The sequence below is a fragment of the Pleurodeles waltl genome, chromosome 7 (assembly GCF_031143425.1).
Source record: "Pleurodeles waltl isolate 20211129_DDA chromosome 7, aPleWal1.hap1.20221129, whole genome shotgun sequence".
Classification (NCBI taxonomy): domain Eukaryota; kingdom Metazoa; phylum Chordata; class Amphibia; order Caudata; family Salamandridae; genus Pleurodeles; species Pleurodeles waltl.
This window is the reverse complement of record NC_090446.1, coordinates 1,159,207,033-1,159,234,086: the sequence shown is the minus strand read 5'-3', so window position 1 is coordinate 1,159,234,086 and position 27,054 is coordinate 1,159,207,033. Positions and strand designations below refer to the sequence as shown.

Here is a 27,054-nt window from a genome sequence, read left to right as displayed (position 1 = left end):
GGGGCAAAATCCACTTAGGAACCAGGGAAAATTTCTAAATTCTTGGTGGCAGGTGTTTATCAGTTGGCAAAGTATTTGTATTTGTGATTATAACAGTTTATTTCTTCTTTTTTGTTCTGGTTCAAAGCTTTTGCTTCCTTTGGTGTGGATCCTTGCGGTTTTGGCAGTAGTTGACCTGCGGTTTGCAGAGTTGCATGTTTTAGGTAAGTAAAAGCAATTTACTCCAAAGGAGTATGGTTGACATGCATGTTTGTAGGTGGTATACTAAATGCAGGATTGTTTGTGAAATTGTCCATATATTTGTGCACTATGATATTGGTGTTATCTTATGTCTAATTTGCTTTTCCTTTTTTATTTTTAGTGGGATATCATTGGTGATTGCTGTCTGTGCAAACTAGTTGCTGGGGAGTCTAGCTTTTTCAGGCAAGTGAGTGGTGTAGATTTTTAGTACATAACGCATTGTGTTAAAGCCACACTTTGTTTATTACTTGTTTTAGACAGGGCTGGTTGTTGTTGGCAATCCATTTGTTGTTAGAAAGGATCATGGCTAGCCACAAAGTGACCGCTCCACAGATTGTTGGTATGCTTTTTGAATCCTCTTCTGGCCACGATTATGAGACTGACTGAGTCTGAGGCAGAGGAAGTGAGAGATTCTGGCAGTGAATTTTCTGCCTGAGAGGAATCTTCTGATGAGGAGGCCACTCTGAATACAGACGAAGGGCCTGTTTTAGAGGAGGACACTGATGTGCCAGTAATGCAACGGCCTGGGGCTGAAAGGTTTCCCTTTGGAAGACCTGACACCTGGGTTACCCCAAACATGGAGAGCCACAGTTGCCTGCCTTCACTGGTCTCCTAGGGTGTAGAGTAAATACAGAAAACGTTTTGCCCGTCAATTTCTTTGAGTTGTTTATGGACAATGTATTTTTGGAAGAGATTGTTGAACAGCTAATTTGTATGCGGAGCAATATTTGAGGGACAACGCTGCCAGACTTAGGTCTCAGTCTAGAGCTACCCAGTGGATTCCCACAAATCTGGAAGAGATGAAAATGTTCTTAGCTTTGACTTTTTTGAAATGGTTGATATGGAAGCCGTCACTGGCTTCTTATTGGTCTACTAGTCCTTGGATGGCAACGGCTATATTTCCAGCAACCATGACTCGTAATTGCTATTTGCTTCTTCTTCGGATGCTGCATTTTGTTGACAATGCTTTAGCCTTGCCACAAGACCACCCTGATTGTGATCGTCTTTTTAAGGTTAGGCCTGTCCTTGATCATTTTGTACATCGGTTTTCAGAGGTGTATGTTCCAGGCAAAGGAATAAGTGTGGACGAGTCTTTGGTCCTGTTCAAGGGGCGTTTGGTTTTTAAGCAGTACATTCCTAGCAAGAGGGCACGGTATGGAATTAAATTGAATATGCTGTCAGAAAGTAGTACAGGATACATGTATAGTTTCCGGGTCTACACTGGTAGCGATTCCAGTATTGACCCCCCATGGTTGTCCGCCCACTTTTGGAGTTAGCGAGAAAATTGTGTGGGAACTTGGTAGACTGTTTAACAAAGGTCACCATTTGTACGTAGATAATTTCTACACTGGAGTGCAGTTGTTCAGAGTGGACACTGTTGCTTGTGGCACAATCAGTTCCAACCAGAAAGACTATCCAAGGGAGCTTGTCTGTAAAAAAAAACCTTGAGAGGACAGTGTAGTGCTTTGCGGAATGATCAGCTGCTAGCTCTGAAATTTTCAGACAGGAGGGATGTGTGCATGCTAACTACCATCCATGAGGAGTACTTCCCGTGACTGTTTGGGGTCAGGTTGCCGAAGTGTGCAAACGTGCATGCATTTTGGACTACAATAAGCACATGGGTGGTGTTGATAGAGTAAATCAAAGGTTGGAGCCTTACACTGCTCTTCGTAAGTCTTACGTGTGGTATAAAAAGATGGCCATATATTTATTTTATTTGGCAACTTTTAATGCTTTTATTGTGTTCAAGGATTGTTCCCCTGAGTTAAGGATGAAATTTGTTAAATTTCAAGAGTCAGTGATACAGAGCCTTATTGTGGTGGAACAGGCAAGAGTTCCTTGAGTAGCAGTGGTGGAGGATGTGGCTAAATTAAAAGATTGCCACTTTCCTGATCACATTCCTCCCACTCCCAAAAGAGACATGCCCACTAACAAATGTAGAGTCTGTGCCCGAAGAGGTGTCTGGAGGAAGAGCCAGATGTACTGCCCCGATTGCCCTTCAAAGCCTGGTTGTGTGTGGCCGGCTGTTTCAGGAGTTACCACACCAAATAAAATGTCTGCGTAAACTGCCCGTTTTATATTTTCATATGTTCAGTTTCATGGGTGGCATTTCTGTCATGTATTCAGTTAGAGCTTTTGTGTTTGTAGTTTTGCTCTTATTTATAGTTAGTTAGTGGTTTCTTTGTTGTTTTTAAAAAAAAAAAAAGTGATGATGGTGTACATGGAGTGGCACATGGCTGCCGGTGTGCGTGGAGTGGCGCTTGGCTGGCGGTGTGCGCGGAGTGGCGCTTGGCTGGCAGTGTGCGCGGAGTGGCGCTTGGCTGGCAGTGTGCGCGGAGTGGCGCTTGGCTGGCAGTGTGTGTGGGGTGGCGCTTGGCTGGCGGTGCCAGCCAACGTCTCTCCACACACTCCCATCATCTGGTGTGATTGCTGTATCAGGCATGTGGGCATATGTAAGTGACGGGCACTTGAGTGGCACTGTCTGTCAATGCGAGTGTTGTAATGTGCTGGGCCCGTGGCTGGCGGCGTGACTGGTCTTGTGCATGTCATTAAGAAAGGTGTGTGAATGGACTGTAAAGCGGTTGGTGCCTTGTCGTGGCTTTACAGCTCACGAGTTGTAAGTCATTGTTCAGTTATTTGGCTTTTCCCGTTATTAACAGTGCATTTCATTTTTGTGAAATCTCTTGGTAATAAAATTTGATCTACTGAACTATCACTCACCCTCATCCCAAATCCAACCAGTATGTGTGGAAAAAAATGACAAAACCTGTTCCGCTGTAATCAGGCGTCACAGCACACCTGTGACACACTAGGTGACTCGGGTGGGACCCCTGATGATGAAGCATGCCAACACTTGGTGGGTGAGGGGTCTTTTTAACATAACCTAAGTACGTTTCTTTTCACAATTTTAGTGTTTGTAACATCACAGAAGTAGGTGGACACATCAAAATGATCTATTACAAAACTACCTGTATTTGGGCGGGGGAGGGACACCTATGTTTTTGGTCCCAGGTGCGGCCTTCATCTAAGGAAACCTACCAAACCCAGACATTTTTAAAACTAGACACCCCAAGGAGTCCAGGGAGGTGTGGCTTGCGTGGATCCCCACAACATTTTCTTACCCAGACTCCTCTGCAAACCTCAAAATTTGCTTTACAAAAGCATATTTTCTTCACTTTTCTTTGAAGGATCACCGCTCTGGCACCAATTCCTCCTACTCAGCGTTCCCCTCAGTATCCCTAGTAAAATGATACCTCACTTGTGAGGGTCCCCAAAGCAGAGTCAGCCTAAAGATGTATAAAAGAAAATATGAGCTTATCAACTCACTGTGCTAGCCCCTCAATCTCTACAGGTTCTTGGCCTTTTTCTGTGGCAGTCACCTGGGCCACCCACACAAGTGAGGTACCATTTTTAATCAGGAGACTTGGGGGAATGCTGGGTGGAAGGAAATGTGTGGCTCCTCTCAGATTCCAGAACTTTCTGTCACCCAAATGTGAGGAAAAAGTGTTTTCTTTTGCCAAATTTTGAGATTTGAACAGGATTCAGGGTAACAGAACCTGGTAAGAGCCCCACAAGTCACCCCATCTTGGATTCCCCTAGGTGTCTAGTTTTCAACAATGCACAAGTTTGGTAGGTTTTCCTGGGTGCCGGCTGAGCTAGAGATCAAAATCCACAGCTAGGCACTTTCCAAAAAACACGTCAGTTTTCAATGTAAAAATGTGATGTGTCCATCTTGCGTTTCCTGTCGCATGCATTGGGCCTACCCAAGCAAGTGAAGTACCATTTTTATCGGGAGACTTGGAGGAACACAGAATAGCAGAACAAGTGTTATTGCCCCTTGTCTTTCTCTGCATTTTTTCCTTCCAAATGTAAGACAGTGTGTAAAAAAAAGATGTCTATTTGAGAAATGCCCTGTAATTCACATGCTAGTATGGGGACCCCGGAATTCAGGGAGGTGCAAATAAGCACTGCTTCTCAACACCTTAGCTTGTGCCCATTTTGGAAATACAAAGGTTTCCTTGATACCTATTGTTCAGTCTTTATATTTCACCAAATGAATTGCTGTATACCCGGTATAAAATGAAAACCCATTGCAAGGTGCAGCTCTGGGTACCTAGGGTTCTTGATGAACCTACAAGCCCTATATATACCCGCAACCAGAAGAGTCCAGCAGACTTAACGGTATATTGCTTTAAAAAAAATCTGACATAGCAGGAAAAAGTTACAGAGTAAAACGTGGAGAAAAATGGCTGTTTTTTTCACCTCAATTTCATTATTTTTTTATTTCAGCTTTTTTTCCTGTAGGGAAACCTTGTAGGATCTACACAAATGACCCCTTGCTGAATTCAGAATTTAGTCTACTTTTCAGAAATGTTTAGCTTTCCGGATCCAGCATTGGTTTCACACCCATTTCGGTCACTAACTGGAAGGAGGCTAAAAGCTAAAAAAAAAAAATAAAAAAAAAAATAGCAAAAATGGGGTATGCCCCAGTAAAATGCCAGTATTATGTTGGAAAAATGTGGTTTTCTGATTCAAGTCCGCCTGTTCCTGAAAGCTGGGAAGATGGGTGATTTTAGCACCGCAAACCCTTTGTTGATGCCACTTTCAGGGGGAAAAACCACAAGCCTTCTTCTACAGCCCTTTTTCCCCCCCATTAAAAAATATATATATATATTTTTGCTGTATTTTGGCTAATTTCTTGGTGTCCTTCAGGGGAACCCACAAACTCTGGGTACCTTTACAATCTCTAGGATGTTGGGGGAAAAAAAGGATGCAAATTTGGCATGGGTAGCATATGGGGCCTAAAAGTTATGAGGGCCTAAGCGTGAACTGCCCCAAACAGCCAAAAAAAGGCCTGGCACCAGAGAGGGAAAAAGCCTGGAAGCGAAGGGGTTGACTGTTTGCAGCTGCTGCTGCTGGAAGGGGGGGGGTGACACTTCTACACCATTGTGGAGGAACTGCTCCTAACTTACCAGGCAAACTGGAGGAGGTTCACTGTTACCCACCCAAAAGTGGGAATACTAGAACAAGAATCTCAACTTGTGCTGATGACCTGCGTTTAACGAGAAGGGGGAGACTGAGAGGAGTTTTTAAAAGCTAATGTCACTACTTACAGCGTAATGTCCGAAGTCCGAAGGCCAAACATGAAGGATTGGCACTGATTTGTAAAGAAATATCAAGTCTTTTCCCTACTGCGCTTTAGAAAGTTTTTATTAGTGAAAAAACTACCCTTCACCCACACTAAATAGCATGTTTCAGTGCAGAGGTGCAGCTTCGCCAGCAGCAACAAAGCTCAAGAGCTATTTTTTGTTTTTACTTATGAAGAGTCGGGAAGAAAAGGATTAAAATTGTTTTAAGACCGGGACAAAATTATAGTTTTTATTAGAACGGTCTTCTACAGGAGTAAGAATCCGAAAGGGTGTGGTGTATGGTACTTGTAATATGCCTTACAGACATTGAAGCCTCGGATAACCAAGACACAGTTTGGTTTGATATTGGGAGAAACAACAAAAAGGTTTTTTTGTAGACGAAACCTTCAGATAAAATCTTTGCTTGGTCACTACGCTTTTATTTTGACCCATCTATCCACTTTTCATACTATCTTAACAAAAACAACAAAAAAATCACCACATAACTATTGTTTAAAGGAAAACAGATAAATTAATATTCTTACTATCGTATTAACATGGTCTGGCCTGACTAGCTAAAGATAGAGCACTACTCTTGCCTGTGGGAAGAGGTAAAAGGCACAATATTCTTGGCAATGCCCCATCATATTTCTACTGAAAGCGTGGAATACCGCAAGTAATCAGACAGTGAAAATTTAACTGGGAGGTATGGCTGCAACCCCCGCCAAACCATCTTGACGGCAGGATACACTCGCTTTCTTACAAATGTGAAAACAAGACTCCAGACTCGTTTTCATATTACGCTTTAATTCACTTTTACTGTAAATACACGTATCACGCGGATATAAAGAAAATTCAATTTAAAGGGAGCACGAGGATAGGACGTTCTGGACGATTAGTCGAAAAGCGGCTGCATCCGCAGATCCCAAGTGGAGTGTCCAGCCCATTTGGAGAAAGAAGATATGAACAAACAAGAAGTTATCGCGGATGATGAGGAAACCAGCAGCCTTGTGGTAGAACAGCAGCGCGCAGTCGAACAGGAAGCCCGCTTTCACAAGTGTTATCGAGCCCGGACAGGGCCTTCACATACAAAGCACTGCAACACACAGCAGGACAGCTGAGCCGCTAGAACAATATTTACCCAAACCTTCAAAACCCTCTCAAACGCAGATCACGGGATGACCACATCATTAGCATCAATGTGCATGGCTGCAAATGTTTCCCTACTTCAACAGCCATATTTAACACACCAGCTACACTCTTTCACAAACTAGATTTGGAAGACCAGTATTTTCTCAACACCTCAATCATGTGGCTCTAAAAAAAAAAAACAATGTCAACATTACAAAACAACACCAGCAGGGACTGCTTTCGGCTTTGAAAACCCAGCAGCACAAAGGATCTTTTCACAGGCCTGTGTATTTATCGCTATGCATATTTTACTTGGTTGATTCATGCAAGTTCTTGGAACATGATTGCTTATGCACACAACAATCCTGGAATGTGCTCACAAACTAGTAAGGGAATCATGGAACTCGTGTCTTAACAGCTCTGTGCAAATACTTAAAAAGCAATACCGGCTGACGAGGATACTTATCGCTTCAGTCGTTAGCACCAACCAGACACATGCACAAGTCACACTCCTGCAGGATGAAGCAATCGAGGCAAACACCACTACTACATTTTATTAATGTATATAGCACCTCATGCTAGAGGGTGCTCAGAAGTGGTGGTGAGGAAGTAATTGTAGGTGAGGGGGGGGGGGGGTGTGTGTGTGTGTGTGTGTGTGTGTATTACTTGGAAGTGAAAGATGCTCACAAGAGAATAACTGCTTTGCTAGTGCTTTTACTTGGTGACCCATGCCAACACTGGAGCAAGGGAATTGTTTGAGAAGAGCAGAATTTTTTTTTTTAGGAACAATTAAAACGATTACAGACAGAAGTAAAGAAAACACCTACAGACAATATTATATACCTGGCCCAGTGCAGAAAACAAGTCAAGGGTTGGGAACCGTCTGTGCTGGAGTGACAACAAATTCAGACATATTGAGGTCTAGGGCAACTGTTCAAACTCGCCCTTAACTCTCTGCTACTATAGTACATTTAAACAAAACAAACAAAAAAACCACAGACATGGTGCCAAAAAAACCAAACTATGGAAACTTTGTAAACAAACTATAGGGATCCAAAGTAGACAACAAGCTGCCATCATCACAATGTAAGTCTTTTCAATGAGCACTGGCAGTCAGAATTTTGACTGGTTCAGTGGTAAGTAGAATGGTGGTAGGTGAATGGGTTTGGCACTGTATTTTAGGGATCAGAAAAGGAATAAATTACATAGCCTGAAGAAGGTTTAATAAGTTGGCCACTTGCACCTATAGAGACGTAGAGTTAGATTCATGGTGTTCAAGGGGTGCGTGTGGGGACTGTAGTTTGAATAAGACAAGGAGTGAAGCCAATTAGAGCTAATTGATAGCAATCCCCTGGAGCAGTGGTTCCCAACCTATGGTGGGGGGTTCCCTGAGGGGTACACGGCTGCTTAGAAAGTTTAATAATATTAACAGATTAAGTCCCCAGCTTTCAGTAATGACTCAGAGGAGGGGTCCCCGGGCTCTAATAATGATTCAGTGGGGCTCCCCGGGTTCCAATAATGATAAAGTGGGGGTCGACAGAAGCCAAAAGGTTGAGAACCACTGCCCTGGAGGGCAGAGTACAAGATGACCGCTAATATGCCAATGGTCTGGACAGAAATCTAGATGCAATGCAACTATGCCGTTCGTCTCCTAGGACAAAGTGTTGAAACAAGGAGAGCGCCATCAAAGACAGTCAAGGGTCAGTCAAGCTGCTGCACAGCAACAAAATGCAAGTGGGCCAGGTCACATGCTCCAGCGCTCCAGCACTCCATCTCACGGCCCCAGCAGGCTTAAACACATTCCTTCAATCCTAAAGTAGAAAAACACATTCTAAGTTCCGGTTCCATAAAGGACACGATGTCCCTACATCTGTATCCCTTTGAAAAAGTGCAATACCTACAGCCAGTGCTTACAAGGAGCCAGTGGGGCCCATTTTGGGGACCGGCACTTATTTTTTTCCATCGGGCACTGACCGAGAGTGAGAGAGATAGAAAAAAAACACACACACGAACGAGAAGGAGGAAAATAAAGACGGAAAACTGCTACAAAGGAAGAATGCAGGAAACTGCAAGGAAGCGAGACAAAGAGGCAGGGTGTGTCTGATAGCGGATTAAAGAGGCCTGAGGTGGATTCAAGACTATGCAAACAGCGTTTCGACATGTACATGCAATAGCACCTGAGCGGATTTCTGAGCTGAGCTTTGGGCAACGGCACTGATTCTTTTCCCAATTAAGCACTGCGTACAGCGTTAGATACTGTGTTGGCGAGACTAACATCTCAATTTCTCGAGGCCCCTCCCCAAGGGCACACTGCAACGCACGCACAGAATGTTCTAAGACACCAAGGGTGATCACCCTAGGCTGTTGCAGTCCACGGTTTCTGCATTTCTGAAAGGTTTGCAGCCACGCTACGATCAGAATTTAATTTTTTTATCCAGAGTGCTAACAGAAAAAAGCAGTCAAGCAAGTACATCCTTAAGTGCAGCCGACCGAAGGGCAACACTAAGATCCACAGTCTTTTCCACGGGCGTGAGAAGTGCTGCAAGGTCAACTGCGAATCCCCCTTCCTCGTTACAGAACATTTTGGAGCCTGATCTACATAAGAAAGCCTGATTCGGAATTTGTTACCTCAAACACTGTAGTGTCGATTGACAGGGTGAGAGCACAAGTATTCTGCCAGTGTGAAACTGATAAAGCATTCTCAAACCCAAAACGTCTCGCTTATAGGAGGAACTATTGGCTTTGGCAATGCTGTGCAACATGGCTAAAACTAATTTGAAAAAAATGCCATGACGCAGCTAGTGCGAATACTTTATAATTTTTTTTTTTTTTAAACTCAGTAGCACTGGCCACATTATAGCGTTTTGACAAGCAAGGAAGGGTAAGAACTGGGGCAAGCACATACATAATGGAATGCTGGGGCCAGCGCACGGACAGCAGAGGATGGGTAGGAGGGCTGGGGCAAGCACTCGGAAAACAGAGGGTGGGCAGGAGATGCTGATGTAAGCACACGGAAAACAGGGGTGGGCAGGAGGAGCTGGGGCAAGTACAAGAGCAACACAGGGTGTGTGGGTGGTAGAGTCTGGTGTAGAAGCGCGGGGGGAGTAGTAATGAGGGAGACAGCTTAAAAACACACACCCTTGTAGAATGTTTAAAAAAACAGAAAAAAGTAGAGCCCGAAAAAGCAAGCAGTGGAAGGACAACAAGTAATGCGTCCGTGCTCTAGAGGAGGGACAAACACACAGAGGAAGGACGACTATGGAAGCTAATAAAAAGAAGCAAGAAGATGAGTGACAATCAAGGCAGCCAAAAGTAAGATCAGTGCAACCTCTAAGCCCCATGAAAGGTAACAAAAGGTCTCACAAGAGACCACACATGCCCTACCTTTGGCAAGACCTAAAAAGTACAGCAAGAGAAAGCACGGGCACAGTGAAGTCACACACTGGGCAAAAAAGGGCATGCCGAATAATGCTTGGGGCAAATGTCATAGGCGGATGGTCAACAAAGACTGAGCAAATGAACTAGTGTAAAGTCCTTTAAAAGAGTTATGATGAATCCTAAAGTAGTAGCAAAGGCAGAAGCAACTCTCATCGGCCTGTTTCTGTGTAAAGAATATTGCCTCAGTACATTGGTGTGCATGCCTCTGAGCTGTACCAAATAATGACTGTAAGTAATTTGGCATTTGTGGAGAGGACAGTGTCTGGCCATTCACAAACAACAAAAGGGTACCCTTGCAGTGCCTAGCCTATTTGTCTGCACTTGACCAAGGGGATCATCCTAAGGGGTTAAAAGGACTCTCAACCACTGCGTTTCCAAGTGGCATGCTTCATCATACAGTCCTCGTCCAGATACCTAGTTGTTGGTGATTTTTTGGACGAGTGCTATTGACTGAAAGGGTCATAACACTGAGTGGCACAGCTATCATCTCATAATATTTAGATAGGAAACCATTTTGCAATCACCATAAACAGAGCAAATGCTTGGGACTGATAGACTAATGTGTTCCATTCAGTTGGCCGAATTGAGATTCACCGAAAAACTAAGCAGTAGATAACCGCTCAGCTACAAACACAATCTACAGATCTTGAACAACTGACACTAAAGGAACTAATACAATTCAGACATATCAGAGATAGAACTGGAGTTGATGAAGAGACGTAGCTGTGAAATATTTCCCGCAGGTCAGGTCTGCGTGAGACGGTGTTCTGGGAGCGGGGTGCTCAGCTCGGCTCAGCTTCAGAAACCAAACCTGTGTAAAGAGACATGGGTAGACACTCACACATGAACAATTTTCTTCATTCAAGGGGGCATTATTTTTTATTACTAGTGCAGTCTGGAAAGCAGTTATTGCCCCAAGGACAATAGAGTGGGGTAGGAAGGTTCCCTAAAGACAATAGAGGAGGACAGGTAAGTGGGGCTGAATGCACAAGACAATCTAATAGTGCTTTGAACAAACACTCCCCTGATCAAGATGGCTGATATCTTCTATCCTCACCATTTCTCTTCTATTTTCCTAATGAAGCAACTAAAAGCCTCACCAAAGACAGCACTGGGCATACCATTTACCCCTACAACTATGAGACAGCACAAGCTCCGATGAATGAGAAATGCCACTGGGAAGAACCTATTTCTCATGAGGAAGGTCAGCCATGTATTTTCTGCACAAATTCCATTAAGTTCTATTGGAAACAATCTATATATTTTTAAAGATTATTGAAAAGGGTTTGTTACACAAACTGTTACTCCTTCAGTTAGTGGCTTCCTATGGTAGAAGTGTCACTTTATGCAATTTCTGACACAGAAAAGCATACATTTTCCAAAAACATGTAGCGTCAGCAGCATGTTTGTTATAGAGATAGCACTGTCTGCGGGCTAAACCCAGCGTCCCAGAGGTGGGGATGGGAAAGAGCTGGAACTAGATTAATAAGCAAGAGAAATGGAAAGATCAGCTAAATGCAGTAGTTAAAGGAACTCAGACTTTTCCAGAATGCTTTTCTGACCTTACATTGATGTGTTCAGATGCGAACCCTAAGTCAAAAACTTGCTCGATCAGCATTCGCTAAAAAAAAAAAAAAAAAAATCATGTCCTCGCAGTATTGTTGGGAAAACGGAGGGAACCAGAATTCAGGTTTCTAATGACAAGTCATCCTTTGTTTTCTGTTTTGTCCAACGCTTTGGCGGTGGGGGGGGGGAAAATAAATCAATATTTGTACAGTGTTTTTGAGAGGCGATTATAATTTGTATTGAGGCTGTTTGATTCTTTTTCGTGTCGTCTTGACAATTATGCAAAGGCAGGGACCTTCACAACATATATGTGGAACAAACTCTTTAAACACTTTTTAATTTATGAGAAGTATTGCTGAGAGAAGCTGTTCTTTTGCAAAGCCCTTCTTTTAAACACAAACGTTTCCCTAAACTGTAAGAATGTATTTGATGTAGAATTGCTTTTGCACTACTGTATTCACTTCAGCGCTCTACCATGCACAGTTCATAAGGCGCAGCTTGCGCTACAAGGTTAATCACTGAAAATCCGCCAAATGTATAGCAGGTGTAGCTCAAATAGTTCTGTCAATGGTCAGGAATTTAGCTCTATTGTGTTACTGTTCTGCCTTTGAACTCCAACAGCATTTGGTTTTTGATGTCGCAGAAGTGATCTTTACCAGTCTGAATTTAGCAGCATCTTCATCCTTCCTTTTCAAACTATGTGAATGCTCAGCTTCTATCATTTCAAAGTTCTTGTGTTATAGCTGCATACTACCTTTGTATTCATTCATTTGCAGTACATGTTTTCTATGAACTGGACACTGGTTGATGCCTGCACTGGTGTTCACACTGCAATAACCATGGTTCTTGCTACTGAGAACTTGTCAATTTAGTTCTCCAATACAATTTCCCCAATGCACTTTTCCTACGAGTCTACTTTTCTATCGCTATGCTCTATCTACCAGGCACTAGCATCCTTTTATGTGCACAGTGGCTGTATAGCCATATCTCAATGTTGCCCAACTTCTAAATATTTAAGCTCAAAAAAGGCCTAAACCTGGTACAGCAGGGAGAGTGACAAAAAACAGCAACTTTAATCGGCTATTCTTGTGTCATCAAGTCACCATTAACACTAAATATTGTTTGTCCTGACAATAGTCCATGTCAAATGATAGTACCATCCGAACATGATCAGTGAGGACAGGGTGAGGGATTAGGCGTGGGGAGAGTGCGAGGAAACAGGACAAAAAAGTGGACAGTGGATGAAAGGATACATATACGATCAAAACAGTACAGAGTGACTGCAAGGTGAGACTGGGGAAAATAGACAGATGCAACAGATGAGTCACAGTCAGAAGAATGAAGACGAGTTAGTCAGTAAGTTACAAAACTGTTTCCATTCTAGGATACACAAAAATAGCTTTGCTTTTATTTGTGTGGGATTTTAAAAAACGACTAAAATTGATAACTTCGAGAAGTCTCTTCTGCCACCTGCATTTTGGAATGAATTCCATTAGCTACTTTGGCTTGTAGTTATGTAGCATATTCTAGGAGACGTCCATGGTTCTCAACCTGCCAACACTCACCATAACCAATCTGCCCAACCACTCAGGTGATACCAAAGGGGAGGCACAGTACAATAAGCTAATAATGTATCTTGTAATGCACACTGCAACGGTGTTACACCATCCACTCAAGCTGCAATTATCTACTTTACAATATAGTGCCTATGGTAAAAGTCTTAGCCAAAGAGGTAGTGGTGGTAACGTTAATAGTGCTAAAGGTAACTGTGGTGCACTTAATAAGGATATTGAAGAACAAGGATCAGGATACAGAAGTAGTTAAGCCTTCTGACTAGTAAGCAAAGAAGGGGGTCAGGCCCACCGGATCCCAGGTATATAACTTAATTGGTGGCATTCAAAAGAAAATACAACCTTTTACTTTGGACCTCATCTGCTAAAGTTGATTGCAGAGTGGATCAATATCCCTTCCTTGTACACGAATTAAAGGCAGTTTACCAAAGGGTAAGCTAGCCCAGACAATGAAAATGCCTTTAGAAAGGTGCAAATGGCTCCATAGGAAATATGCTTCGTTTTTAATTGTAAAACTGGGCAGAAGTTAAAGCAATACACATGTTATTTAAAAAAAAAAAACGTCCTTTGAAGTCAACACCCATTACTCATTTCCTCTGACAGATGAACCCCACCAGCAAAAGACGCTTTGCCTTTCTGCCCTGCAAAGAGATAAATTGAATAAAGCAGATCACCGACATTTCATTTCCATTTGGATGATGAATATTGTCACAAGTGTAAAGAAAGATGGGCTCCAGGCACAATGCCAGCGAGGTAGACTTATGCAACAAATATCTTTAAGAAGCTTTAAAAAAAAAAAAAAACACAACAACAACAATATAATTAGTGTGGTAAGCATGCCAAGAGGCATAGCAGGGACGAGATCGAAATCTCCTGAGAACCAGATTTTTTAATGTTCACAAACAGAAGACACCTGCTAATTTTTAATTACATTATCTATTAGCAAGAAATCAAGGTTAGGGGGAAGAAACACTTAAGTCCCACGCACAAAATGACTAAAAAAACATGCAACGAAGAATTTGGTGGTTCTTGCAATTCTCACAACCCCTGCTTTACGCATCCATTGACCCTACTTTTGATGCAACCCAGTCTATTCTGCCTGCTTTAGAAGCACAAATCTAATTTTTTTTTTTTTAGAAGGGCACCGTCTTTTTAACTACAGCACAAGTCAACGCTTACATTAACATCTTTTCATTTATCTAACTTCCATTTTAAATAGCATGCTTGTGATGCGGTGGTGTCAGAGCACATTACAGGGGGGAAAACAATTCACATTCATAAACCACACAGACGGTACAACACTAAGAACATTTATACATCATCAAATCTATAGAGAAATTTAACAGCAGACGTGTTCCATTCTAATTACAGTCATGTACCTCAAAACAGATTTGTGCATTATTAATGGGGGACTACAGCTCCACATTAGAGGCGCTTCCTCAAATTACTTTTGTCTTAACTAAGACAGTTCCAGGAACACCTAGTCACGTAATTCTTTTGTAGAGAACAGGCTTCCCTAGGGACGTTTAGGTTTTGCACCTGGTGTTTCAGAGCGTCAAGATGTATGGCTGGTGCATGATACAAGCCATTTTGAATATAAGCAAATCTTGCTGGGGTTCTACTGCTGGACAAGATGTAACATTGGTGTGCCTCTGTGTAAAGCTTTCCCAAAGTCCAATCTGGATACATCTGCTGACTGGACAGTTTTAACGTCCACGTCAGGTATGTAGAGTTTAAGATTTACCTTCTCGGAGTAGCTTACTTTGATAATACGAATTCTTTACAAAGGATTTCTGTGTGCATTCAAATTCTCATTTCGGATGAAGCACAGATATTTCAGCATTCAATGGTGGGAGATAAGGAGCCCGTTGAGTAAATCCATCCATGACTAAATTGAGATAGCAATCTGAGGTGGGGAGAACAACAGCAATTCGGTCTTATCTGGGATTAGGTTCAATTAGTAAAAAGACATTCATGCTTCAGTGTCTTCAAGAGTGTACCATGGTCCATTAAATCAGTCATGACTTTATTATAGTTGGCGGTCACGGAGGTCTCGCACAACTCCTCCTTAGGAGGACTGCAACTTAGACTATACTCAACACCAGTGTAGAGTCAATGAAATGCTTAGCACCAGAGCCAATTGTCATTACTCCCTCTGAGATGAGGTTGAAAGGAGTAAGTTGATGGTCGTCAAAACACCTTATTTAATCACAAGGTCCAGAATCGACCCTTTCACGTTGTGCAAAATATAGAGTTATGTCACATTACTACACTCAGTCAAAAGACTTAAGTATCATTGAAGTCACCATATTGAAGATGAAAATCCCCATCTAAGTTATTTGAAGGACATATTGCTTTGTTGGTGATTAGTTCCCTAAACTGTTCACCGACTACCCCTGGTGGTGACAGATAATGTGCATTTTCGTGAGAGTCTTGTTTGTCATCTTGAGCTCTTCTACCAGACACTGGAAAGTAGGGTAATTAACAACAAGTAAACCTTTAAGTGCCTGTGTACAGGCGCAACAACTTAACCCCTTCTTCAGTTTGTCTAGGCAACTGATCAAGTATTTTAGCGAAAACAAGAAATTCATAAATGGTTGAAGAAATCATTGAAGCATGTCTTGGTCAGTAAAACTACATATAAATTGCTGGTTTGGATAGTAACGAAGATTTCAATAGAGTGTTCTGCAACAACAGGCATGCCCCTTCCACAGTCCTCTGCCCTGCCCAAGTACAAGTGGAACATCATGACACCCAATCAGATCTGAAGCAACCACTTACTCCATCACTTTCAGTAAAATAACAAGTCATCCATTTGCCACATGAGAACAAGTCATACTGTAAGATCCAATTCAGGATCGAAGAAACCATACATCATCACTGTAAACATATAACCCCACCACCATTCCCAATTCACAAGACATTGATTTGTAAAGAGATGGAGATCACCAGTTATGTATTGTCTAGCTTCAGTTTCGGTGTTCCACTCCTCAAACTATAAACCTCAGTCACCACTCACCCCATCAATGTCAAATAAGTAATAAAGTGCATGGCTATTCATTAGGGTTTCCCAGTGCTAATAGGAACCATGAGGAAAATATAAAACGGACACACTGCTTATGTAAAAAGATAGGTCATTAATTGGATGGGGATGGAGTTCCAGAGCTTGACTGCAAAGAATGCAAAGGATCTACCACCACTCCTGGTTCTATAGATCTTACGAGTGGCCAGGAGAAACTGATTATTAGACCTTAATCTCTGTGTTGTACAATAAGGGGTGATAAGGTGCAATAAGGATGTATGGTCTCTGAGCATATTTTACTTTATGAACAACAGAGTTAAAAAAAAAAAAAAAACTTTTTTTCCCTTTAACTAGTAACCAGTGCAGGCTAGGCAGTGCTGACTGTGATCTGGGGTATGTAACATCATTCTAGCTGCCGCATTTTGAAGAATCTGCAGCCTCCTGATGACGTACTCTGGACTCCCAACGAAGAGTGAATTTCCATAGTCCAGCCGAGACAGGATGAGACCTTGAATTGCAATTCTCCATGTCTCCGCAGGGAGCCAACTGATCATCTTCCTAAGGGCTCTTAACAGGGAAACACAGGATCCTGCAAGCTTCCTGGTCTGAGATGCCGTCCTAAGATCTTTATCAGGGAGAACTCCTAGGCTCTTAACCTCTTCTTTCAGAGTGTAACGTTCCCCCAGACAAGTGGGCCTGCTATGTTGATCCCACAGGGAGGGGTTATTATCAATCACCATCACCTCAGTGTCCACCATTCAATTTAAGACAACTCATAGTCATCCAACGGCGTACTTGCCCCAGACAGATGGACAAATTCTCAATGGTAGCCCTAAAATTAGGAGTCAAGGAGACGACCATCTGGTTGTCATCTACATACAACACCATAGAGAAACAGACGGAACAGATAATGTCCGCTAAGGGACGAACTTAGATATTGAAGAGAGAGGGACTCAAGATGAACCCTGAGGTACACCACATTTGAGCTTATAATTCTCTGAATAACAGAGACCTTCTCTGACTTGAAAACTTTTATTGTCCAGAAAGGATGACAGAGTTTAGTGCCCTACTCTTGATTCCAAGTGCTTCAAGCCTGTACCTCAGGATGGGATGGTAGACAGTATCAAACGTCGCGCTCAAGTCCAGGAGAATGAGCACAGCCAAGCCACCAAGATCTAACATTTTCCTAATCTCTTCGGTGGCGAGTAACAGAGCGGTCTCCATACAGTACCCAGGACGAAAGCCCGTGTGCATTTGATGTAGAAGGTTATGGGTTTCCAAGAAATTGGTCAGACACTTATTGACCAATTTTTCAATAATCTTACTAATAGCAGACAGCAAAGAGATAGGTCTATGATTCTCTGCTTTGTCCAGGTCTAAGGAAGGATTTTTCAGCAGAGGACTAACAATTGCATGCTTCCAAAGGTCCGGAACGTATCCCTTTTCGAGAGACAGATTGTACAAGGAGGTCAGAATGGATAAGATAATATTCACTGCTTTTAACAAAATTTCAACAAGAGTTGGGTCTTGCGGGTAGACAGATTTAATAATAAAGGCCACTTCCCTGACAGATAGCAATTCAACTGGGGGAAGACTGACAGAGTAGAAGAAGTTTGATTTTCTAACAGACCATCCTCCAGGAGAATCATGTTTCCTCCCAAGGAATCATAAATAAGATTAACCTTATTGATGAAGAAATTAGCAAATTCCTCACAGTGTTCCTTTGAGGGAGTGGGGCTGTTCCTGCCACTTTAGGTTTCAAAAAAGAATTTACAATTGTGTAAATTTCTTTTGAGGCATTCAAAGACTGGGCAATCCTGTTGCAAAGTTCGCAATCCTGGCCATCCTGATTGCGTACGGATATGTGGTCACAGCTTTTTTTTTATTTTTTAAATAAATAGTCCTTCTCTCCTTGTCGTATTGCTTTCTCCATCAACCTTACATCAAATGTTACAACTGGTTAGTTATTCTGGACATCACTTATGTTAGAATGTTTTTTTCTGCATCACTAGACAAAAAAAAAAATATATATATATATATATATATATATATATATATATATATATATATATATATCATCTCAGACATTATTTGTTGGATGACCCCAGGCACTGTATTTGTCTAATGCTTTCCTAGTAGTCCCCTCCACTTCACTGTTCAAAGTGAGTAGAGGTTGACAAGCCCATACTAAAAAGGAACTAAACCACAACGACAATAGTTCTAGTGCACCAGGACTCAATAATGGCAGCAAAGCTGCTTATAACGCAATGACAATGAAAAGCACTGCAATGAAGAATATCCATTAAAAAGGTCAGAAGAGAGGTCTAATTAACCTTGCCTCACTATAAGAACACACTACTTCACGCATATATGCCACTTGACAAAATCTGCTAGCACAAGCTTTTCCTTTTGGTACTCCTGTTACTACCATTGCAATCTCTGGTCTAGAAGGTCATGAAGGCAGAGACAAGAATAGAAAGAGTATAGGACTCCAAAAGCGCACCCTGTGAGATATTTAGCGAACAAAGCGTTATGATGTCACCACCCCACTTTTTAAAAATGTTTTAGCCTTTATTGAAGGTAGTATAACAGAAATAACACAGTAAGGTTATCAAAAATAAACGGAAAGCACAGTACCATCATATCATTTGAACATGACTATACCAGTTTTTATGGAGAAAGTACGGCTAGCTCCAAGCCACTCCCCCCTCCCAACACTCCACTTGGTAAAGTTAAGACCATCAGCCTTATGCCAAATGTTATGTACCTTAAGGAAGGATGTAGGATATGTAAAAGGGGAATAAAGAAAGATTAAACGTTCCACAGGTATACCACTGAAAAAAGTTAACTAAGGGAAAACTATCATGACCAGATGCAGCTAAATGCAGAGTTTCCAAAGGGGATACTACCAGGACTAAACAACTTGGAAGGCCATATAAATACATATCATATGCAAAATAATTCAAATGATTTTTTTTTTTTTTAAACAAAATATTGTTTCATGTTGCCTGGAAAATTATTTTTTTGTACAGATAGAAGTAAACAATACTGACTTTGCGAGAAGATGGGAGAAAAGGGGAAGCAAGCCTCTCATTTTGCACTAAGAGGAAACATTAATCCTGTAATTACACTTTCAGGCTACCGAAGGTGACCTTATTCAATCAGCAGAGTCCCAGAAAAGATTTGCACAATTATCAAACGTTCTGAGGCAGTTGCTCATAGCTGGCGAGGAGTATGAAATAGTTTGGGCTCACATGCTCATCACTCTGCTCTCTGCCTCAAGACAACTGCAGCTTTCTGTTCTCTACAACACAATTAAAACGCCAAGCAATCATGGCTTCAACCTATAAGAGAGGGACTTTTACAATGAAAATCCAAAGCCAGGATGACACAAACTATTTTCTTTCTGAATAAGTTGATCACAAATGCCCTCAACACGGACCTATATTAAGTAGGATGTAACAAGTCTAAAAAGCAAAAATGAGACACAGGAAAAATGCAAGGTAGTGACAAATAAGAAGTACTCACAGCCATGATTAGCTCAAAGGGGTGTTTGTACACCCTCACGGGTGACTGATATTTCTGGACCATGATGAAAGTCTATCAGCAACCGTCACACCTGAAAGATAGAAATCATTGCAAAACTGATGACCTTGTTCACTCCCAAAAGTATTTTAAACAACTAATATTCAAGGAAAACAGATATGATACACTTATTACAAGACCTGCAGCCATGGGATTACCCCCTCCCCACTGCCACAATCAGTATTAATATCAAACAGAAAGAGCCACGAACCTATGCAATTTATGCTCTCTGAATGCAATCGCAATCTTTAGAATTAATGTTTACCAAAGAGGGCCTTCAAAATCTAAATACGTCCACACATTTTTTCATATATGTACATCATGCTAAGTGACTGTTCACCTCCGCGCTAATATTTTATAGGCACTCTGCTGTAGAGTATTTCAGATAATTGTCATTGTTCTTACTGTCCAAACAACTACTTACTTAAGCTTTCCAGTCATACGCTCATTGTTCTCTGTAAGTCAGCGCATTCCAATGTCCTACGTACTATGATTCATACTCAGACTTATGTAGAACATATCTAATTGCGAAACAAAATATGATAATGACTTAATAAAATTCAACTTATCTCCTATTCTTTCACACCTTCTGGAGAGTTCTGCAGACCGACCTGCAGTTTTAACCTTTTGCTTCTTATTCGGAGGCTGAAACCACTGGAATCCAACCCAAGAAACCGCCCCAACCCCTTCTTACTTCATGCTAACCACACTTCCATTCTTATCCACACCAATGCATGTTAACCCCTCATTAATGCCTGCTCTACACAGAGGCCTCTTTTCAGCATTGCTTAATGGTGATTACCTCATGCTAACGAATCTGTTCCACAATGACGTCAGCATCACTTTTAATGAGCACAAACAAATTTTTTCGGTTGGGGAAAGAAAAAGATTCCACTACATGCAACCAGAGCATTTTGCACTGCAGTCAGACCAAAAAGAAGCAGTGGTCAGGGACCCTGCTATATTTGGAAAATGGGTGGAACAAGCAACAGGTTCTTGGGGCATATTTACACAGTTGTATGCACGTTTAATGGATGCAACACTCTATGATCAGAGAAGACAGAAACAAAGATGGCAGGTCCTCTTGGGGGTATCACTCACAGACACAATCTCTCACTGTCTGGAATGATCCTTACCGCAAAAAAATTGGAATCTCAGCCAGAGACGCACACTATAATCTACTTTTGGGACAAGTATCGTTATCCAGTCAAACTCACAAATTTCACTCCCAAGTAAATCCCAAATGATGTAGAGGCTGTGATGCTATTGGCAAAATAATACACATCTAGTGGGACTATCCACGTAGTTCTCAGTTCTGGTCTGAGGTGCTAAAGGCACTTAGAATTATTCTAAGATATGTTATTACCTAAGACATAGATAGCTTGCTGGGGCGCAGGTTAACCACAGCCATTACGGCTAGATATAAACTGGCAGTAATGGAGCTCTGACGATAAACAACTCTCCTTGTTGGCTGAGGAGACAAAGAAACTTATTTTAGAGGAATCTATACAATAGCAACTTCTTGAATGGTTTGGTTCAGAAGGAAGTGGTAGGGGAGATGGGTCTGGGATTTTGTTTCCAATTTAGATATTTTTTCTATTTTTTCGTTCTCCTCCTATAGGACTGCACCTTTGTGTTGTTGACCAACACAGGGTAGATCTGAAATAGTATTCAGGATAGAGGTGACTTGTTATGTATTGTGTTCCAGACACTGCAGAAGTATATATTTCATGCACTGTACCATGGTGATTCTATATTAAAACAAAACAAATTGTCAATGTTAAAAAAAAGTATGTACAACAATTTAACACGTATTTAAAAAATAACAGAAAAGCAACAAACAGCTGTGTAATACTCTCCTGGTTCTACTAGTCACAAGATCAAAGTTGGATCATTTTTAAATGTTGAATGAAAACATACATGTGATTATAGGAATAAAATAAAAGGTTAATGTGTTTTTCTTAATACTGCATTGTGTGCAATTTTTGTTTTTTTCCAAACAGCGCCTCGCTGAAAATACACGTCACAAAAAATATCACTCCTCTAAATTATAGCTTCTCAAACTACTTGTATAAGAAATACCCATAGCATAATCATGCAATTGTGATTTAAGTTTAGATTTTCCGTGGTTTTGACCTTTCCAAAGAAGCCAGGCAGGGCCTCTGAGAGACAATATTGTATGGTCACACACTGCGATGCATACAGACCGGAGGTAGTTTCTCCCCTGTCACCGATGTGCACAGCAACACCACCAAGACATTTTACGCAGGACATGTAACAACAGCGCTTTCTAGACTTGCTAAATATCACCTGTCTTAACTTGCTCTTATTATGAAAAGTATGTATTGCAAAGCCTCTTTCTAAGAAGAACAAATCCAGATTTGATCAGGATTTGACACTAGAAAAACACCCGACAGCAGCGGAATGTTTACCAGGGAGCAAAAACGCAAGGTTTTTGCAAGTAACACAATGCACACTACTATGTTGCCCATAATAACCCTGACAAACAAGATACCAGATCCAGGATATAAAAACACAATTAAATGAGTCACTTAATACATACAAATTCTGCTTCCACCCCGCGGGAGACACCCCAAATAATACTTTTAAAATCACACATAATATTTATACCCGACTCATTCAGAAATCCCTTAGGTATACTTTGCCACTCTTTAAACGCACGTAACAAGTTATGTCATCACTGTAACACTGTTAATTAGTTATGTAAGCCGACACGTGCAAAGAGCCAGTCATTGTACAAACAGTTTAAGACTTCCCACAAATGGCAGCAAAACAATGGTTTCCCTTGCTAATCAATATGTTAACCCACGCTGAATGTTCATTTCTCCTAAACAAAGGCATAATAATCTTTCGGTTGCTGAGGGTATAAATATACAAAACGTAACTAGTAACTGTGTAATAAGGCTCACTACTGCATCAAGAGGTTCGGATTACATCACAAACTCAGGGCTTCATTACGAGTTTGGCAGTCACTAGACCACCAGACTCGCAGATGGCATCGGATTGCTGCCAACGCAGCAGTCCGGGCGCCTCATCACAACCCTGTTGGTCAGTCCCCCAGGGAACCGCCAGCTCTGCCAGGATCGGAGATCCCGGCGGTCTGGAGGTGGCAGCGGTCCTAATCCGCCAGGCAGCGGGGGTGAGCAACCCTTTCTCCACCAGCTGTTTCATGGCGGTACCACCACCATGAAAAGGCTGGTGGATAACGGGTGCAGGGGAGCCCCTACACTGCCCATGCAAATGGCATGGACAGTGCAGGACCCCCCCCTCCGGCCAGCACCATTGCAATGTTCACTGTCCGCTTTGCTCTGCTAATTATCCTATATATTACAGCTCTCATTACATATTTTAGAACACCATTGATAATGTTATTGCAACATTTGCAGTAAAATTATTTATGAGATAACTGCATGGCAGGGGCGACAGTTGTAGTTACCTCAGGGATTGAGTTATAGTTACTTGAAATAAGTAACTACAATGCCTGAATTTCTATCGTTTTGTATGCTTAAAATAGAAAAAAGAAGAAGTTTTGACAAAAAAAAAAACATCGGATGATACCGAAAGCGTGTAGCTTGGCCCAGAACATATGTACTCCGTGCAGCATTTCAACTACAGTATGGAGATTTTGTTTGAATAAAGTGTGTTCAACTTGAGAGGAAGAACACGGAAAAGGACAAATCTCTACAAAAATGAAACTACATTACCCTGAAACAGAGACAAGCTGGAGAGGGTTGGATTCTTCTTACTGGAAGCTTCAAAGGTGCCATCTGAAATATATAAACATATCATAAAACGTGGCACAAAGTAAGAACTACTGGATCATCATAAGGCAGAAGTAGACAGAACCTGTCCTCTACTATGTCCTCTACTACTAACAGTCACCTCATACAGTCTACTAAGGTTCTGGTGTAAAAACACCAGGCATGCTGAGTCCTACGCTAGGGACCAAGCGCAAAAACCAACAACCTATGATCTCTCACACTGTAAGACAACTCTAATACAAAAGAGTGATCAAACAAGCATGCAGATTGCAATCGTTACCAAGAAAATAAAAATCCTAGCAGATAAAGTGATAGGAAGCATCAGTGACATTAAACATAATGCAGGGACTTCCTCACCCCCATTTCTTCTCCAGCTTGTCCCAGAGTATACCTTAATACCACTACCTAATACGTATCTTAACAACATCCCAGAAGATTATAAACTCCATGTCTTTAAGAGTCATAACTGAAGACTATTCAATACACAAATACATTCTAACTTGAAACCCCAGTTCCATACATTCAGATGTGTGCACACACATATGGATATTAAGTTAAAAGAAAAACATTTCTCAAGAACTTTCTTTTCTGCTCATTCCCTAAAATAATGTAGCTCCTGGAAACAGATTCCATCTTTTCTGTGCTAGCTTGTCTACTCTGTGGCTGGAGGCTCTTAAAAAGGATATTGTCCCTCTCACTATTTTGAGAGGTTAGCTTATTTTTTGCATTTACCACTGAGGGAAGCCGAAAAGCATTTTTCAGTTGGTATGCTTAACATCTGGACTTTGAATTTACTGTATTACCAATGTCTTGGTGACAAATCTAACCATGACAATTGGAGCCCTTTCAACAGTTACCAGTTTCTTACCCTGTGAGCCATCACCAGGTACCAGGTTTCTGTCCCACAGCTCAGCGTGGGTATCTACCCGCAAATGCAAGGGGAAAGTCATGGATTGCCGCAGTAGTTCCTGGCAATGAACAAAACTACTTTGTGTGCCAATATGCTCCTTGTCAAAGACAAGAATGCTATCATTCGCAGTAAAGCCAGTCCACAGATAGAGAGAAACAGAAGTTTAATAAAAACAACAAAATGTTTTGGTTAAGGTCAGACCTAATTAGGGACCCAAATCTTAAAGAAAGTCACAAAAGTGCACCAATGGAATGTGTCTTTTAATTAGTGGCTTTCACGAATTCACAAAAATGTACATAAGTAGATTGGGAAATCGAACTCCTATAACATATTTGTGAACTGTTTTTTAGCACAAGCAAATATGCACGTGTAGATTTGCACATGCGAAAATCTACTGAGCGGTTTACAAGTTCACTTCCCCTCCAACCACTTTTTTCCCCAACCCTGGAAGAACCTCTACTTCTGCCTTTGTCAGGAGTACATTTTCAACCTTTCTCAGTATGGGAAAAGATTAGAGATGAGCTGGTCAAAATCCTTAAAACTTGCAAGTTAGTAGGTTTGCACAGACTGAAAGGCATTCCATTTCTGGAATGCCTACCTACTGCTTCCTCCCACCCCAGTATGTAGATCTGCAGAGAGGTGGCAAAATATGGAATTACGATAGTAGGGCTTGAAATTGCTAGTATTCAAGCCTTACTATAATATTAGCCCTGGCATGATCAGAGTGGCTATTATCAGGGCTCTTACACTATGAGATTGCTGCCATAATTTGTTGCCGCACTACATGGCACCAAAGGGAAAAGTAGATAATTTACAGGACAAGTCGATTTAAGAAGAGACCAGTTCCATGAACAAGCAGATATTTTATTAAATTCCACACTCCTGAGTTTCAGGTACACGCAAAAAATATGTGACTGAGTCGAGCATGTACATACTTTAAGAGCACACAATTCCTAACATCCAATTTAAGTACACACTTATTTAGCATGGAGTATTAAATGCACACAATATGAGGATTGATGTAAAAGACAACTTAGCATATTTACATTTTTGGAAATTGTATTTGGCCTACACATACCTATGGAGGTTTCATCAAATATGAAGCCCAAAAAGGTACAATGGGGTATGCAGCATACGCACCGTATCTCTGCTATGAAAATGCTGTTTAGTCGGATACATTTAATAAAACACAACGCTGCTTCAGTAGCTACAAAATAGCGCTGAATGAAGAATGCAGTAATTTGCACTCTGAACTATAACAAGATAGCATGCTCGATTAAAAATATGGTACTGCCAGTTTAACTTTGAAGAGCATACTAACAGAGAGCCAATGCGGATTGGAGGCATCTGTTATTACCAGTTAAACTACACTGGCTGAGGATACAGTAGCACCCTTTTAGAGCACCTGGGACGTCTGATGCAAATTAAGATACAAACCTTGTCAACATTAGGTAGTATCAGAAGACTGCTTCAATAAATCAAGAGACAGCGGTAAAAAAAAAAAGTCGCAACGTCAATCCGCAGTGGGGTATACTGGCACAAACACACACTTTGAGGTCCTGGCTTCAGAGAGAAACAAACTGGTGTTCTGGGTTCATGACATGCAGGACAGTGGGTGCAGACAGTACTGGCACTACATATCTGTCTGTACCAGTCTGTGGATGCTGAGTGACAGCTGCCTCCTACGAAAAATACTACCACCACCGCTGTTGGTTGCGCCTTCTGTGGCGGATAACTGAACAGGCTGCGGGGGGCTACCCTCAGTTCAAGAACCAGGCTCTGCATTCAAAGACAGAACAACCAGCCAGTCGCGGGTCTAAACTAGTCCGACCAAGAACGCCTGGGAAAACCAGAACCTTCGGTATAAACAGGTTTCTCATTCTCAACAAAAAACCCTCTATCCATTTTCGTTACACACAAAACTGAGCTAGACAGCCACCCTGGATCCCTCGCCCGAAACAATTCGACACAATCAGCTGCCACTCACCCTCCTAAATGCGGGGGTTCCATGCGGCTCTTGTGGGGGACAGCTGCGGCGAAAAGGCAGTTGTCACCGAAGTATCGTCCGGGTGCAAGGCCGTGCGGAAGCCGGTCCCAGCGACTGGGTTAGCAGGACAGGGGGGTGGACTCGGTGTGCACCCTGGAAAAGGATGGAACCGCTGTATGTTGGGCTAAGCGATACTAGGGCACAGCGGAGCGAAGCAGAGAACGAGCGCAGGTGAAAGCGGTCAGCAACCTGCTAATACAATGCCTACTATGCCCTGGAACCGGCTGAGAGTCACAGCTGCCGGCTCCGCACTGTTGTCGTCCCCCTGGCTGGCAGGCGGAGCATCATCCAGTCGTTCACCACAGCGCATGACGCATGTGAACGTGCAACGTCAGACGCACGCTGAATACGTCGAATACCGTCAGTTGAAAGAGGTGAATTGCAATTAGTTTAAGAACTCATTCAAAAGTTCTTTGGGGAAAGGGCGTGCGGCTACATCAATGTACCCGACCACACCGTATGGTGCGTCAGATTTTAAAGGACTGAGGTTTGAACAGTAAATAATTCTGTCCTAGATGCAACTGAAGTTCAGTAATCATACCCCACTCACAGTTACTGTCTCCCACTTCTGGGAACCTTAATGCTACATTATAAAACCGTTTAATGGTACTAAGTTACAGGCTCGTCTAGTCT

At 41.9% G+C, this 27,054-nt stretch overlaps 1 protein-coding gene across 2 annotated transcripts in view; it reads right to left on the bottom strand.

Moving 5' to 3' along the window:
• SEC14L1 (SEC14 like lipid binding 1) overlaps window positions 1-26,740 on the bottom strand; it is a 443,723-nt gene extending 416,983 nt beyond the window's left edge. The window contains exons 1-3 of one of the 2 annotated variants that reach the window (XM_069200247.1): window positions 26,362-26,740; window positions 23,408-23,470; window positions 19,626-19,716 (exon numbers count right to left, since the gene is read on the bottom strand). In XM_069200247.1, coding sequence (XP_069056348.1) covers window positions 19,626-19,688 — 63 coding nt within the window. In that variant the 5' untranslated portion in view covers window positions 19,689-19,716; window positions 23,408-23,470; window positions 26,362-26,740. The remainder of the gene's footprint in view (window positions 1-19,625; window positions 19,717-23,407; window positions 23,471-26,361) is intronic. The other variant, XM_069200248.1, reaches the window with a different exon arrangement.
• Window positions 26,741-27,054: the final 314 nt, after the last annotated feature.